This window comes from Rhinolophus sinicus, linkage group LG14 (genome assembly GCF_036562045.2).
Source record: "Rhinolophus sinicus isolate RSC01 linkage group LG14, ASM3656204v1, whole genome shotgun sequence".
Taxonomy (NCBI): Eukaryota; Metazoa; Chordata; class Mammalia; order Chiroptera; family Rhinolophidae; genus Rhinolophus; species Rhinolophus sinicus.
Genome location: NC_133763.1, coordinates 28,221,966 through 28,238,415, shown reverse-complemented (window position 1 = coordinate 28,238,415; position 16,450 = coordinate 28,221,966). Strand labels below are relative to the sequence as shown.

The following is a 16,450-nucleotide window of genomic DNA, read 5'->3' as shown; positions in this document are numbered from 1 at the left end:
TACTTCTACATAAATGGTGAGCTACTGTTTCTAGGGTCCTTTAGTTCAATCTAATTGCAGGAGAAACCTGGATAAGCTCAAAAAATTTCTTCTACTCTTATTATACTATAGATATTTTAAAAAGAAGGATACTACAACTTTGATAAAAGTCCAAGAACATTCTTATTCACTTCTTCCACCCTCAACACACACACACACACACACACACACATACACACACACACCCTTAATACAGACAAAGTCTGTCAAATTTATAATCATTCTCCCAAAAAACAGAAAAGAAACAAAAATATGAATATTTGCTTACAGATACTTAAAAGTATCTCTTACGTAAATAAATATGGCATTCTGACCATTAAAATACCATTTCACCAATTCTCTTAAAACAAAAGAAAAAACACAGTACGATCTAGCTAAATATTACATTTTGATTATTTTGACAGGTAACTTTTCTTAAAGAACTAAATATAAATCAAATGTAACTAGTCAATGGGAATAGCAGGAAAAGATTCAACCATTACTCACCAATATCGTTTCGAGTAAAGCAACAGTATCCTGACTTTCAAATTTCTTATTGTTAGTGAACCAGTGAATCAGTTGCATAACTAGTGGCGCGTATAGTTGCCTTGTCACCTGAGGAAAAAAATACATCTAGCGTTTTTCCTCATATTAAAGCAAGTTTATACTGGAAAAGAGTTCCATTTAAATGGCAGGGGCAAAATTAAGGACAATACTACCACGGTTATATCAGTTTCCTTTCCTAATTAAATTCTATGATGAACATGTTCTTTCTATTTTCTCCTTCCTAAAAGTCCAGAAAAGGAAAATACACATACTAAAACTCATTATTCCTCTAATTAGGAGGGCAATTAGGATACTGTTTGGTTTTCTAGTATCCCTCTTTAATTTGTTCCTGAATGTGCACGAGGTGTTCTGGATAGAGACATTACTATTACTCAACTAAAAAGTAAATAATAACTTCATGGTTCCCTACACACTGATTTACACCCTTGCACTGACAAAAAGAAAGCCAGACCAATGTCCTACGCACATGAACTTCAAAGCCTGTGTAATAAAAAAGAAGACATTCAGGACAAAGAGGCAACTGCTTCTCCCACCCCTGCCAAAAGGACAAACTTTACAACTTGGAGATGGGATGGAAAGGATCCTGAGTTCTCAATCTAACCTTCCAGAATGTAAATAAAGTCTCTTCAGGGGCCAGATAGTACTGTGGATCTCTGACGTTTACAAACCAGGGTATCTTCCAGGCCAGGGCTCCTTCCTTCTGAAAGGAAATACGCAGGGAAACAGAGCTCACCGTTCTGGAACCTCGGGAGCTTAACCTAGGGCCCTAGCCTGGTGTGGCCATGTGATCATCTTGAAGAAATAAGGGAAGTTTTATTATCCTTTTGGATCAGAGCAATTACCCAGGCAAATGTTTACAGATGTAATCATTATATATGAAGAGTGAAATCTTTGAAGTGAAAGTGATGGGAAACATACCCTATCTTTACATCTTATACATTTCTGTGTCTCACAAGGCTAGGGCTCCTACTGGAGCACTGAGAAATACAGGAGAGTTTTATTTCCCAAATGATACCGAGCTCAAGAATAAAGCACCTTGATATGAATTCCACCACCTCAAAAATCATGTAAAATGTCTCAGGACTCCGACCAAACAACACAGAGTCCTCTTGCACCTAGGTATTTTTCGATAAAAAAAAGTATCTTTCTAACCTTTGAAGTGATTTTCAGGATTAAACAAAATAAGAGTCTTACCTTTCAGTCTAAAAATTTAAACTGGTCTTAAAGCATAATTTTTTTCTTCAAAGGAATTATACTGTTTTAATCTTAGTACATAAGTTATGTGTGTATATACACACACACCTTACAAGAATTGTGTAAAATGTAGAAAACCATCCATCTATAATCCTGTATTTCAAAAGTGCTAACTTTCAAAATATTTTTATACACATTTAAGTATATATACATGTGTAAAAATAAACAGACTTTTTTAAACCATTTTCCTCTTAATTTTAAATATTTTCCACATAAATACATAAGCTGTATCAATATTTTTATGAGCTGCCTGGTATCTCATGCCGTGTGTCCCCCCCAAAAAAGACCCAGCTGGAAAATCAGCTCTAATGCGTCTTTTGGAGCAAAAATTAATATAAGACCAGGTCTTATTTTACTATAAGACCAGGTATAATATTATATAATAGTATAGTATAGTATACTATACTATACTATAATATAAAATATACCGGGTCTTATATTAATTTTTGCTCCAAAAGACGCTGTAGAGCTGATTGTCCAGCTAGGTCTTATTTTCAGGGACATACAAGTATATGCATATACCATGATCCAGTAACTCAAATCCTGTTGTTAGAATTGCCGGTATTTCTAATATATAACTAATTTAAAGAAATCACAGTGAAAAGTGTGAAATCACAGTGAAAAAGTAATATACATTACTCCGAGTACATCACTAATAATAAAACTGCGAGACAATGGCACAGGTCACCAAGCGTTTTGCTCTGCACGCAGAGAGCCTGTGCGAATCCACACTCCCACGAGCCAGGACATATAGGGCCCGTCTCCACATGCTTGACAATACCAATACTATCAGTTTTCTAAATATTTGACAAAAGCTGCAAACAATATTTTAATTTTAATTTCTTTTTTTTACCAAAAAGGATGAATATTTTAAGTTAATTGACCATATACACTTCTTTACGAGCTGCCTATTTTTGTTCTTTATCCATTTGCCCATTTTTAGATTTTATATCTTCAGAATGTTGCAAAAGTAATTTTCCCACATTATGAATTTTAAAATTCTGTCTTGTATCATTCGGTAGTTTTAAATATTTGTAAGGTTAAACCTATTACTATATTAGCATATTCTATATGTCTGTCTTCAATATCTTGTAGGAAAATGTCCCTTCCTATGCTAACTTTACAGAAAAACAATTTTATGGATGCCTTTAATGTAACAGTAACAAAATCCATCCAAGTAGCAGAACTTGAATGTTGTATACAAAAGAAAGCATTTTTGAATGCTATGATCCTACTTTACACAAATAAAACAAAATAAATATGCATGTTTGTAAAAATGTGTTTTGCAAAGATCTGAGGGTATATTATTTGCAGAGGATAAAGTGGCTTTTCCTAGGGAATAAGCGTGGGAAAGAGGTGATGATATGGATGTTCACTTTAAGCTTCAGGCTTCTATATTAATTTATGTACTTTATCAATGAAAAAGACCACTCCAATCCAGAGACACAAATGCTAAAATTCATCACATTTTTCTGTAGTGTATTTATAGTTTGTTTTTCCTTCTAAATCTTTTAAATTTGAAATCAATTTTTCATGTTAGTCTATTACCTGATATGATTTATTAAATGATCCATTTCTTACTAACTTAATGTCCTTTCTACCAAATATACAATTTTTACGTACACAGGGGTCCACTTCCTAACTACTAGACACTCCCCACTGATATATCTGTGCACTAGTTCAACCTTGTATAACAATTATAATTAACATGGCTTCTTTTTAACATGTTATGGCAAGACTCCCTTTAGCACTCTACCCTTTCAAAATTTTTCATGGTTAAGCTCAAGCAATTATTCTTTCAGATTACTTTTTAGGTTTAAAATGTAATTAATTCTGGGCTTTTTGCTGGGATGCTACCAAACGCTGACTGATTTGGGAAGAGCTGGCATTTTTTCAATATTGATTCTTCTAACTCAGTTATACAACATATTCATTTTATATTCATAAAATACGTTTGCCTGGCATATTGAAGTTTATTCTAGGCATTATATATACATATTTGATGCTATCATGAATGGGATGTTAGCACACATTTTCCAAGTGGTCAATACTAATACATGACATACATGAGAATACGGAAACACGACAATTCACCAGCTTCTCCCTTTATGAATGCTATGGTTTATCAGTTGATACTCTTTGGCTTTCCAGATTTAAAAAAAAACTATAGTCAAAATAATAATCCTTTCACCTTCCTTTCTAGTGTCCCTGCCCTCATAAAACTGACAGCTTGGTGAGCTCAGATACTAATCACTGTAAATAACTAACTAAATACAGGTGCAGCTATACTGAGCAACCAACTACTCCAAGCCACAGGCACTACTCCTGGTAGGTACTGGAGCCACTATGAACAGGTCTAACTGCTTCTCATCAAAGGCTTCTGTCCTGTCTAAAGCACAAGGCAGAATTAGTACTTCATGACTAGGGATGACTTGGCTCTGACATTCAGATAGACATTCTTTATCATATTCAGATAATATTAAACTAATCCTAGTTTACCAGGAGCTAACAAATGCCCTTTAGGCTCACTGCTTCTGAAATCCATTTCTGTGGTCAATTTCCAGTTTTATAAAAAAATCCTATCTAATAATGATGTATCTCAATAGACTGCTGAATTGTATTCATTCGTATATATTGAAGAATTTTTCATCTATACTTATGTTTTTCATTTCTTTTTCGTTTTTGTGCATGCAACCTGATATAAGGGTTATGCTACCTTCATAAAATCAACTGAGAATTCTATTTTTTTCTGCTTCATGACAGCCATAAGAATTTGTCCATAAAGTCATCAGTAATAGGCCACTTGCCAACATTTCCAATCTCTTCCATGACTACTGGCCATGCTTACATCTCTTCTTCACCCCATGAAAGACTGAGTCCCTACATGTGTGGGGCGTTAGCTAACTCAGCTTTAGATGACTAGCCTAGACTCCCAGTAACCCTTAACTAGAACAGTGATTCCCAAATTTTGTGGCAAATTAAAAATCACTAGGACAGCTTTTAAAAGTCACCATCCCCAGATCATATGTCTGTGGGATTAAATCCAAGTCTGGGGACAGTAGCCAGGCAGCAGTATTTTTTTAAAGCCTCCCCAGGTGATTCCAATATGAAGCAGGCTTTGATGATCACTGAACTAGACAAAACTTCAAAAAAAAAATTTTTGCAATTGTTTCAGATTCAAAATCATTCACTTACCTGATCTACATCACATGCAAGTCGAAGTAGCACAGGAAAAGTTCGCTTATAGAGTTGGTACATGGGTGGGGAACCCTGACCACTTTCAGGCATTTGAGTGGCTTTTCCCAACATAAACATAACCATGCTATGTAAAAGTTCACAAGCTGCGACCTGAAATAGGCCAAAAGTTCAACAAAGTTTACATTTTTCATGTTTACAAGAGAAGAATATTTTGAAATCATATTTAATTTAGTCCTTTAAAAACAATCGTACGCAAATGTAAATTAACTGGAAGTGGCACTTCTTCTATAAAATTAGTGCTTCTGTTCACTTTGATCTTTAACCAAGTTAAGAACTGAAACTTAAAAGCTTTAGACATTGGACTAACACATTCATAAGAAATATATTTGAATGCTGCCATATTATAGAACTTTGCTTGATTTGTTAGTACATTTTCAACTATCTCTACTTTAGTGAACATTTGAAGCACTCTGAAAATTTACAAATTAATATAAAAACTTGAGGTTATCTGTTTCTAATCTCCCAGATTGAGGAGTTAGTCAAGCACAGATTGAAAATCATTTTTAAATGCCCTTTTACAGCATTTTCTTTTATGAAGAGCTTTTGGTATATTAATGTTTTGCTAGGTTATTATCTGTTAAGATGATTTATGTTTAACTTTTATTTATCAATGACATCTACTTTGGCTAATTAGTTCTCTAATTACTATATTACAGAAAATAAAAAATTACTGATACTCAAATGGCTGAAATACATTATCTATTTCCTAATAAATATTATGTCTTAAAAAAGCAGACTCTAAATAATGAGTGAAATGAAAAATAAAATACTTTAGTTTGTCTGTCACTAGCTGAAACAGCTAATTCTGTGACCCGAGGTAAGAAGATATCCAGGTAAACAACAGGCTTCATATCTATAAATGGTACTGCAAAACTGAGTCTTTTTTCTGTGTCCCATGCTACACATTTCTTCATCATTTCATCCAAGGATGCAGCTGTTAAAAAGATTAAGAAGAATGTCTTTTTTTTCCCATTCAAATCTAATTGCTTTACAATTCACTTAGTGAAACCAGGGTACTTTATTATACTTTTAAGTTAAGCACTTTATTCATCTTTCCTTTTTTGTTTTATTTCAGACATATAACTACAACATTAGAAACCACTGACACTATTTCTTAATTTAATTTAAAGTAAAATTATTTTTAAACAAGTCTAACAGTCTGGGATAATTTCCAATTTCACCAAAGAGTTATTTACTAAGGTATTCTGTGGAAAAATGATAAACACTTTTATTAAAAAATCTCTTTAGAACATTATGTTAAGTGAAATAAGTCAGACAGAGAAAGACAAATACCATATGATCTCACTTATATGCGGAATCTAAAGAAAAGAATAAGTGAATGAACTAATCAGAAACAGTTTTGGCGACATAGAGGAAAAACTGAGGGTTGCTAGAGGGGCGGGGCGGGGTGGGGATAAGGGGAAGGTGAGAGGTTTAGAAAATAGTCAGTAACCACAAGATGGCCACGGGGTTTTGAAAATTAATTTGGGGAACGTAATCAATAATGTAAAGATGTTGTAGGGTATCTGATGGGCATGTGTCCCATTTGGGAGACCACCTCAGGGATGATGTAGATGCCTGATCGCTGCACAATACACCTGAAGCTGAACAATACTGAATGCCAACTATAATTTTATATAAATATATATATGTATGTATATTTATATATTTGTATGTATATTGTTACAGGAAGCGGAGTACAGCATTAGGAATAGAGACAGTGGAAATGTATTGGCTCTGTACGAGGTCAGAGGGATAGTGGATAGGGGGAGGGGGGCTCACACAGGGTGAGGGATATAAATGATAAACATCTAAGTTTTGCTTTGTCTTGTGCACCTGAAACTAATAAAATTAAATAAAAAAAATCTCTTTATAACAATTATTTTCCCAATATAGTCTGTAACTTCCTAAATAACCCAAAGTTACTTAAGTTATTTAATATGAAATTTCAAAAGTAAAAATAAAGATGAATTTCAATAATGTTAATTATCAACAAAAACAATGTAAAAATATCCACATATTAACAATATAAGGTTCAAAAAAGATTGACTTTGAATTCTTGACACATTTAATATAGAAAAGAAAGTCAAACTGGATTCTGTTTCAAGATGGAAAACATGCTTAAGAAACCAAACCAGAACATTTTGCCTGCTAGTGTACTGAATTATTCAGATTGAATGGGTATAGTCAAAGCACTTCACTAGGCAATTATTCTTTGTAATCTTATTTGAAAATATATAAATCACATATAAGAGCGAATATCTAACTATGTCATGATTTGTATACATCCAAATTAAAGTATAAATATTATGTATAGAGGTTAATTTATTTTAAAGGAAAGTTTATTTACCTGTTACAAGATTTTTGTTTACTTGTCCTCCTAGAGTACCAAGCATTTGTACCACTCTAATCCTTATTTCTTCTAAGGACAGTGCTTCATTCTGCAAATGAGAACAACTGTATTATATATGATGATAAATAACTAAGTTAAAAATTAAAAAGAATTATGAAAGGAAAGAAAAACTATTTTACAACCCTCTCTAATGTTGATGTCTCCCAATGGTTCATTATATCCCACACAATGCTGCTGTAAATTTTATTGCAAATTCATGAAAAGAAGTCACATCTCTTCCAATTTCAATTAGATGTCCATTTCCTAGGCCAACAATTCCAAAATTTTACTAGGACACTTAAGGTCCTTAAAAGATACTAAAGATCCCTAAAGATTTTGTGTGGGTTGTATTTATCAATATTTACCATATTAGAAGTTAAAACTTAGAAATTATTTAAATAGTTACTTTATTTAAAAATACTAAACCCATTACACGTTAACAAGTGAGATATTTTTAGGAAAAGTAACTATATTTTCCAAATAAATGAAAAGCCTCAAAAAGTAGCATTGTTTCATATCTGTGCAATTTCTTTATTGTCTGGATCACTAGAAGACAGCTCTTGTGATCTTGTTTGGGCTGTAGTTGGAATCCGTAGAAGGCGGGAGGAGTATTTTGATAGTCTTTTTTTAGATAATTGTGATTATTCTTTGATACTACACCAAAACTGAACAAGTGATAGTTTCTTAAAGATTAGTTATGTGCAATCTGAAGTTTTAATTAATTTTATATACTCTGTTACATTAAAATCCATTGGTTTATCCTGAATGTTAACTTTTTTAACCCATGCATGATTTGGTAATATATTGCTCATCTGAAAGTATTGGCTCACTGTGTTATACAGACCTACCAAATATTGACTCATTTCATTATACATGCAAAAAAACATTTGTTAATACTAAATGTCATCAGAAAAAAAATCTAAGTATTGAGGAGCTGTCAAGTTCATGGTGATGGTTAACAAGCTTTTCAAAATTTTAATTTTCACTTAAATGTTTGAGTTTTGTCATGGGCAACAAATACTCTCAGATGTTTTATTAGAAGTGACAGGCTCACTGTTTATTTTACAGAAAATGTTTGCCAAATATTGAATAGCTAATTTGTCTGCCATTTATTTTTCAAGTAAATACGGTGTTCAAGAAAAAAACAGATACATTAGTTCATAGCTCAAAGCATGACATATGTGCTTTTCCTGAGGACAACTGTCGTCCTTCACTATGCAGCAGACTGCATCACAGAATATTAAAAATATGTGTGCGAAAGGGTCAAGACTTAATAAAGTGCTAAGGAACGAACAGTGTTACCCATCATTACACCACAGTGCAAATGTCAACAATTAAAAATAGTTTTGGCCTTGTACAGTGACGCTCCAGGGGTCCACACTTTGAGAACCACTGTGCTAGGGAATAGGGTGTTACATCTGTAAAGCAATTTTATTTGTAAAACTGGAGATACACTCAAGTAATTTTATCTTGCATTATTTACATGTGATAAAATTTTTAAAGTTTTATAGACAACCATTTCTAGTTTCATTCAAGTCTCTCAATCAAATGCTGTCAAAAATAATGAAGTGGGAAGAATTTATCTAAAGTTCATATTATCAGTTCTAGACATCACAAGTTTTTCAAATTTTAATTTTCACTTTATACCTAAAAGTTATTTTCCCTATACCAATTCAGTTTTCTCTATTTACATAAATTAGATGCCATATCTGAAAAAAATTGTCTCAAGCAGTTAACATCTAAAAAAAAAAAAAAACCACAAAAGCTGGCCTGAATTGAACTTGAGAAAATGATAATACTTAAAATCCAATCAGTAAATGACTCAATCTTACATATCCATAATGTCAGTATTCCTACTGCTTATTAAATATGAACCAGCTTATTTTTAATTATCCACTAAATATATTTGAAGGTAGAGATAAACAGGAAAATAAGATCAAGACAATAAACTAAATAGTTAATTTAGCTACAAATATATTGCTAAAAATATATTCTACATTGTACTCTTAATTTATATTTTAAGACTAACATATTTAATGAAGACTTTTACTTTTCACAAACATTAGAATCTGATCTTTGCATTATTTAAGGTAAAGAACATACAAAGGATTTCTTACTGATGAAATTGTCTTTGTCTTTTTCAAATGCTTTAACACAACTTTACTAAATCCTTTTTGGGCAGCCCGAGAAAGTGCTGACACTTCCCAGTTATTCTTGTTCTCATCTGTGAACAGGAAACAAAAATTAATTTTAAATAGCATTCATTCATTTACTTGATGACTACTAGGGTGAACACACTATATTACCAAATAAAGACAGTAAAATCGTAATTTTAATTGTGATTAAAAATTAACTTTTTAGAACAAAAATGTATTAATAGTAGTTGTCTTGGTTTTAAATATCATTGTCGATAAATAGAAATATGTTTCCTTGGAGAAGTAGCTAATTACAGAGACTGGGCAGGCAACACATTACTAAAAGTAATAATCAGAGGTGGTAAGGCAACAGGAGAGAAAAGTTTTGTACTCTATTTCCAAATAGTCTATTAGTTTATGATTATTCAAAAAATAAATTTTCTCCTATTTAAGAGCTACACAACTATCCAAGTCAGGACACTGACCTGGAGACATTTACCCACGTTTAATCCTCAGCCCCATTCAGGTTCCAGCATTGATCCCAGCAATGTACTTTGTTTTGTTCAGATTCACATTACATTAGGTCTCTGTCTTTTTAGTCTCCTTTAAACTGAAAGTTCTTCAATCTTTCCTTGAATTTTATGATTTGAACATTTTAAAAATTATACGCCAGTAATTCTGTACACTGACCCCCTATTTGAACTTGTCTGTTTTTTCATGATTAGATTTAGGTTACACGAACCAGTTGTAACATTCTACTAGTTCCTTTATTAACTATTGAGTTGAATAAAATCTTTAACACATGTTCATATAGCAGAATAGAGTCATAATACAGCTAACAGTCATTTTTCACTAGTTCTGGAGGTGCCCAGTGGTTCTGCTGACAGAGCCAGGTAAGGTGCAATGCTGGAGAACACATTACAGGTGGTTTAATCCCAGTCCTTCCTTTCTTAGCTCCCAGTAATGAATCCCAATTGACAACAGAACCTTACCTAGCTTTCTGTTACTCTAGTTCCTGTCCTTTATTTAATTTCACGTTTTTGTTTGCTTATACCCAATAAGCTGGTCCCGTGGATGGGAGCAATGACTGATAATTTGGATTTATGGTCTCCTGACCATTTGGTGACCTTCTGTGGGTAGATGGTTAGAGATCTATTCTCTGATGGGCCGGAGATGAAAAGAGGATCTGGTTTTTAGGGTTTTTGTTAATTATTTTTTTGGAGCTCAACAACGTGAATGAGCCTCAAAGAAAAGACTTACCAAGAGTTTCTAGGTCAGAGCCCAGCCCGGCCAAGACCACAAAGAAATTGTGAGACTGAATACAAAACCAGCTGAGCCCCACCTGTACTTCTGACCTACAGAAGCATGCATTAATAGATAGCTATTGTTTTAAACTGCTAAATCTGGGGTAATTTGTTTCACGGCAACAGAAAAAACACTATGAAACTTTTCATTTACTCATTTTATTTATATCTGTACACAGTCAATTTTTCCAATTTCATTCACTGGATTAAAATCTCTTTCTAGAATGATTTATTTTGATGCTGAAATAATCCCAAGTTTGCCTGACATTTTCCCATTATTCTCTGAACACTTCTTTGCTTTCTGGATGATTCAGATAATATAATACTTTAGGTTCATCTTCTCTTTCCCCTGTCCCAGGTTACAATTAGTCATTTCTCCAAGGATTTCTGGTTCCTTTTAATGGAAAACTGCCATTTAGAAGCCACGGTCTGGGTGCTATGTTTGATCACTACTATTAAGCTATCACTACTCCAAAGCAGGCCCTTTAAATGGACAGAACTAGAATATATATATGTGTTACATATACATATACACCCATGCTTTCATCTCTATTTCTACATTTATTTATCCATATGTGTGTGTGTGTATAAAACTTTTACCATTGTCACCCTGCCTGGACCCGCATATCCCACAAGGCTGCCCCATGTTGGTGACTCCCACTTTGCTCCAGCTCTGACCCCAAAACCAGGCCACCCCTCAGAGTTGCCCTCCTCGTGCTCCTAGGGAGCACCACAGCTACCCCAACACCCACCTTCCTATGCACCACCTAAAGGCCTTAGGACTAAACACTTCAAGAAGAAGACAAAGAAAGGATCTCAAATGACTAATTCACACAAAGAGAAAGTCATTTTACAACTACAAAAAGATGGAGTAGACATTCCCTAACGAAATGGTCAAAATGAATATGACTGGTAATGGCACCAACTGCCATCACAATGCTGTGAGGAGGACAAAACATGAGTGCTGGTGCTTCTGCCAAAAGACTTAATGTGAATTTCATCATGAGAAAACATCAGATGAGTCCACACTGAAAGACTTTCTATAAAATAACTGACCTGTAATCTTTAAAAATGTGAATGTTGTGAGAACTAAGAAAGGTTGAAGAATTATCCCACATTATAAGAGGCTGAAGAGTTATGACAATTGGATGTAATGCATGGTCCTAGATTGAATTCTAGACAAGAAAAAATATAGATGTAAACCAAATTAACTACACAACTGAAAAATTTGCATATGGACTCTAGATTAATGTATCCATGTTATTTCTCCTGATTTTGATAATGATACTATGGTTATGTAAAATATCCTTGCTCTTAAGAAATACACACTGTAGTATTTAGGCATAAATATCCATGATGCCTGCACCTTACAAATGGCTTGGATAAAAACATCATGTGTGTGTACACATACTGACACAAACACAATCATACACACTCTCACACAATATATATATAGAGAAAGTACATGCAATGATATAGCACATGGACAAAATCTTAACCACTGAATCTGGGTAAGAGTATACAGGAATTATTTTTACTACGAATGCACTGTTCTGGAAATCGGATATGGCAAATAAAATACTAACTAAAAAAAGTGATTGTCTTTATAATTATGGACTCTTTTACTTAATTTTACTTACTCTCTGCTTTTCCCTATCTTCTAATCATCTATAGTTACACATATTTATCAACAAATGAATCTTTTCCTTATAAGACTCACAGTACTTTCCCTTATTAATTTAAAAAAATCACCTCAATGAGCTAACTGACCAAACTAACTTCTAAACAGCAACTAAAAGTATAACAAAGATATTTGCTACTAGATACATTATTTTTCTAAAACTAAGTCCATGTAATTTTAATGAACTACTCAATAAGCACCATTCCTTACAGAAAGTGAATTTTTTTTCCAAATTATTATTTTTTTATTTGTGAACTTTAAAAGCCTAAGTAGGCTATAAATATTAGGAAATATAAGGAGTTCCAGATAGTTAACACGTTGCGTAGGGCGGGGTTTAAATCCCTCGTGAAGATTCTCGTGATCCGTACGCAACGTGTTAAGTTCTTACCCTTAAAGATTTCATAAAGCTTGGTAGAATGAAAATGAGTAAAATGAAAAAACAGGTTTAATGTCTCATGTTTCTTATGTACCAATTATACTGAATTGAATTGGAAAGATTACAAAAAAAATCAATCAAACATATTTTGAATACGTTGGATTCAAATTTCAGAAGTGATGACGTCATAAGATGGCAGCCTGAGGTGACCCCGTTGAAATCTTCCCTAGAATTTACAACAAATAGCACAACTATAATTCCACAAAGGACTCACTGTGCAGCAGACAGGCAAGACTATGAGACACACAACTGGAATCATCTAAAGGTGGGCAAATAGGGCAATCGGAGAAGGGAAGGGGGAAGTGCAGAGACAAGGAAGGCGCAAGCCCAGGACATAGACCGAAGCTATGAGCTTCCTGCATTCCAGTGCTACCGCAGTCACAGGAGAGAAAAGAATTCGGACTGTTAGGATTCCTCTTATGGCCTACAGTCCTGCCTGAGGGAACAGTATATAACACGGCTGACAGCCCACTCATGGCTGAGACCTCAGCGCAAAGACTGAGGGAAGAAGGGTTAAAACAGCAGTGTAAGCCCTCACTGCAAAGCAGAGGATGGAAGGCATAAGCACGGAGCCCACCCATGCCCCCGTCACCCTTTCAGAGCTCACCCAATCCAAACCAGCCCAGTAGCAGTGTCAGATCAAAAGAACAGCTTATTCATAGTTCTGAGAACAGTGGCCTGCGGCCACCGACTCCTAGTCCACCTTGTTCTGGCAAAGGGGCGAATCTTGGGTGCAGGACTGGCTGTGCCAGTCGTCACTGCCATTGCTCAGAGCCACCTCTCACAACCCAACCCGCCCCTGTCACCACCTATCTGGGAAAATACCTGCAGGGTAAACAGAGCCACTGAAACACACAAGCCTTGAATCTGGTGCAGGAAGAGATTCGGAACTTCAGAAGCTATCCACATCCCCCTCGGAAACGGTGCCCTGAGACCAAGGCCACGTGCACACAGAGGAGAGGCCCACCTTCCAGGAAGCCCCCCCACTGTGTGAGAAGCTAAAACAGTGCAGAGAAAAATACAACACTACAGCATAAGAGAGAATACAAGACTGTAATCAGAGAGAAAATAAAGCATTCTACCAACACCTCCTGAAAAGAAAAAGAAAGACCTCTTCCTACTAACCTGTTGCAGAACCCACTGTTATAGATGCCTAGGAAAAGAAATAGTAATTCATTAATTGTCATGAATAACCAAGATAAAAGGCAGCTCAGAAAGAAAATGAAAAGTCTCCAGAAAATGAACTTAACTTAAAGACATGGAACTGGGACTTATATGACAGGGAATTCAAGATTGCAGTTCTGAAAAAACTCAACGAGATGCAAGGAAACATAGACAGTCAGTTTAATGAACTCAGAAACACAATCAATGAACAAAATGAACATTTTACCAAAGAGATTGAAATTTGAAAAAAGAACCAAACAGAATTTCTGGAGTTAAGAACTCAACAAAAGAAATTTAGAATGAAATAGCCAGCTTAGGTAGTAGAGTTGGCCAGATGGAGGAAAGAATCAGTGACGCCAGAGACAGAAATCCAGAAATGACATGGATGAAAGAAGGGAGAGACTTGAAAGTTACAAGAAATGAAAGAACTCTATAAGAACTTTCTAACTCCATCACAAAGAGCAACTTAAGAATAATGGGCATATCAGAAGGAAAAGAAAGGCAGAAGGGAACAGAGAGTATATCCAAAAATATAGTCTATGAGAATTTCCCCAATGTGTGGAAAGAACTAGATCGTCGAATCCAGGAAGCAAATAGAACACCTAATTATCTCAATCCCAACAGTCCTTCTCCAAGGCACATTGTATTGAAGTTGTCAATAATTAATGGCAAAGAAAGAATCCTCAAGGCAGCCAGGGAAAAGAAGACGGTACCTATAAAGGAAGGCCAATTAGATTATCATCAGATTTTTCAACAGAAATTCTACAAGCCACGAGGGAGTGGACTCAAATATTCAAACTACTGAAAGAGAGAAATTATGAGCCAAAAATAATACATCCAGCAAAAATAGCCTTTAGTTATGAAGGAAGAATAAAGACCATTCCAGACATAAAGAAGTTGAGGAATTGTCGAACACACTACATGAACTACAAGAAAAACTGAAGGAGGCTATTCAACTTGAAACAAAAAGGCAAAATAATACAAAACTACGAGTAGTATTACAAATAAACAGATAGACCCAGGAAATGGCAAGCCTACACCAAATAAGACACTATACATTTAACATGCAGAGAAAAGAAGAAGAAGAAAAAAAAACCTCTTAAAGAAAACGGGGGAAAACAACAACTAGGTACTGCAGTGCAGAAGTCAATTCACAGCATGAATAAGGATAATTTTAAGCTACAAAAACATAAAAGGGGAGAAAGGAACGGTCTGAACTGGCACAAAGAAATGGAGAAAGGACGCATGCTGAAGAAAAAGGAATACTGTAAATATGAAACTTTCCTTTACATAAACTTAATGGTAACCACTCAAAAAAAAAATCCGTAACTGAAATATATAACATAAAAAAAGAAACAGAGGGAAAAATCATAGAATACCGCCACACTGAAATAATAGACAGTAACAAAAAGGCAAAGAAACAATGGAGAAACAGACTTACCAGAAAACCAATATAGAATGACAGGAAATCCTCATATATGGATAATCGCCCTAAATGTAAATGGACTGAACTCACCAATATAAATGCACAGAGTAGCAGATTGGATCAAAAAAACTAAACCCAACCATATGCTGACTCCACCTCTCAGCTATAAGGACAAATATAGACTCAAAGCGTAAGAGTAGAAATTGATACTCTAAGCAAATGGTATACACAGAAAAGCAGGTGTACTCATATCGATACCAGATAAAACAGACTTCAGGATAAAAATAGTAACAACAGACAAAGATAGATATTTCATAATGATAAAGGGGACTATATACAAAAAGAAGACATAACAGTCATCAATATTTATACCCCCAATCAGGGAGCACCGAAATATACCAAGCAACTACTAACAGAACTAAAGGGAGAAATTAACCAAAACACAATTATAGTGGGGTACCTAAATACATCATTGACAGCTAAGGACAGATTATCCAAACAGAAAATAAATAAAGACATACCAGCCCTAAATGACACATTAGATGAAATGGACACAATTGACATTATAGAAAACTTCATTCTAGAACATCACACTATACAATGTTTTCTACTGTACATGGAACATTCTAAGAATAGACCCTATATAGGGACATAAACCTAGCCTCAGCAAATTAATGAAGATTGAAATCATACTAAGTATATTCTCTAATCACAACACTATGAAATTGGATCTCAACAGCAAAAAGAAAGCAGGAAAACAACACAAATATGTGGAGATTAAACAATATACTTTTTAAAAAAGATGTCAAAAGATA

At 34.4% G+C, this 16,450-nt stretch overlaps 1 protein-coding gene across 3 annotated transcripts in view; it reads right to left on the bottom strand.

Moving 5' to 3' along the window:
• Positions 1 to 16,450, bottom strand: part of PRKDC (protein kinase, DNA-activated, catalytic subunit) — a 270,539-nt gene that overhangs the window by 201,507 nt on the left and 52,582 nt on the right. For all 3 annotated transcript variants that reach the window (XM_074318994.1, XM_074318995.1, XM_074318996.1), the window contains exons 22-26: positions 9,607 to 9,713; positions 7,448 to 7,538; positions 5,868 to 6,031; positions 5,035 to 5,187; positions 526 to 633 (exon numbers count right to left, since the gene is read on the bottom strand). In XM_074318994.1, coding sequence (XP_074175095.1) covers positions 526 to 633; positions 5,035 to 5,187; positions 5,868 to 6,031; positions 7,448 to 7,538; positions 9,607 to 9,713 — 623 coding nt within the window. The remainder of the gene's footprint in view (positions 1 to 525; positions 634 to 5,034; positions 5,188 to 5,867; positions 6,032 to 7,447; positions 7,539 to 9,606; positions 9,714 to 16,450) is intronic.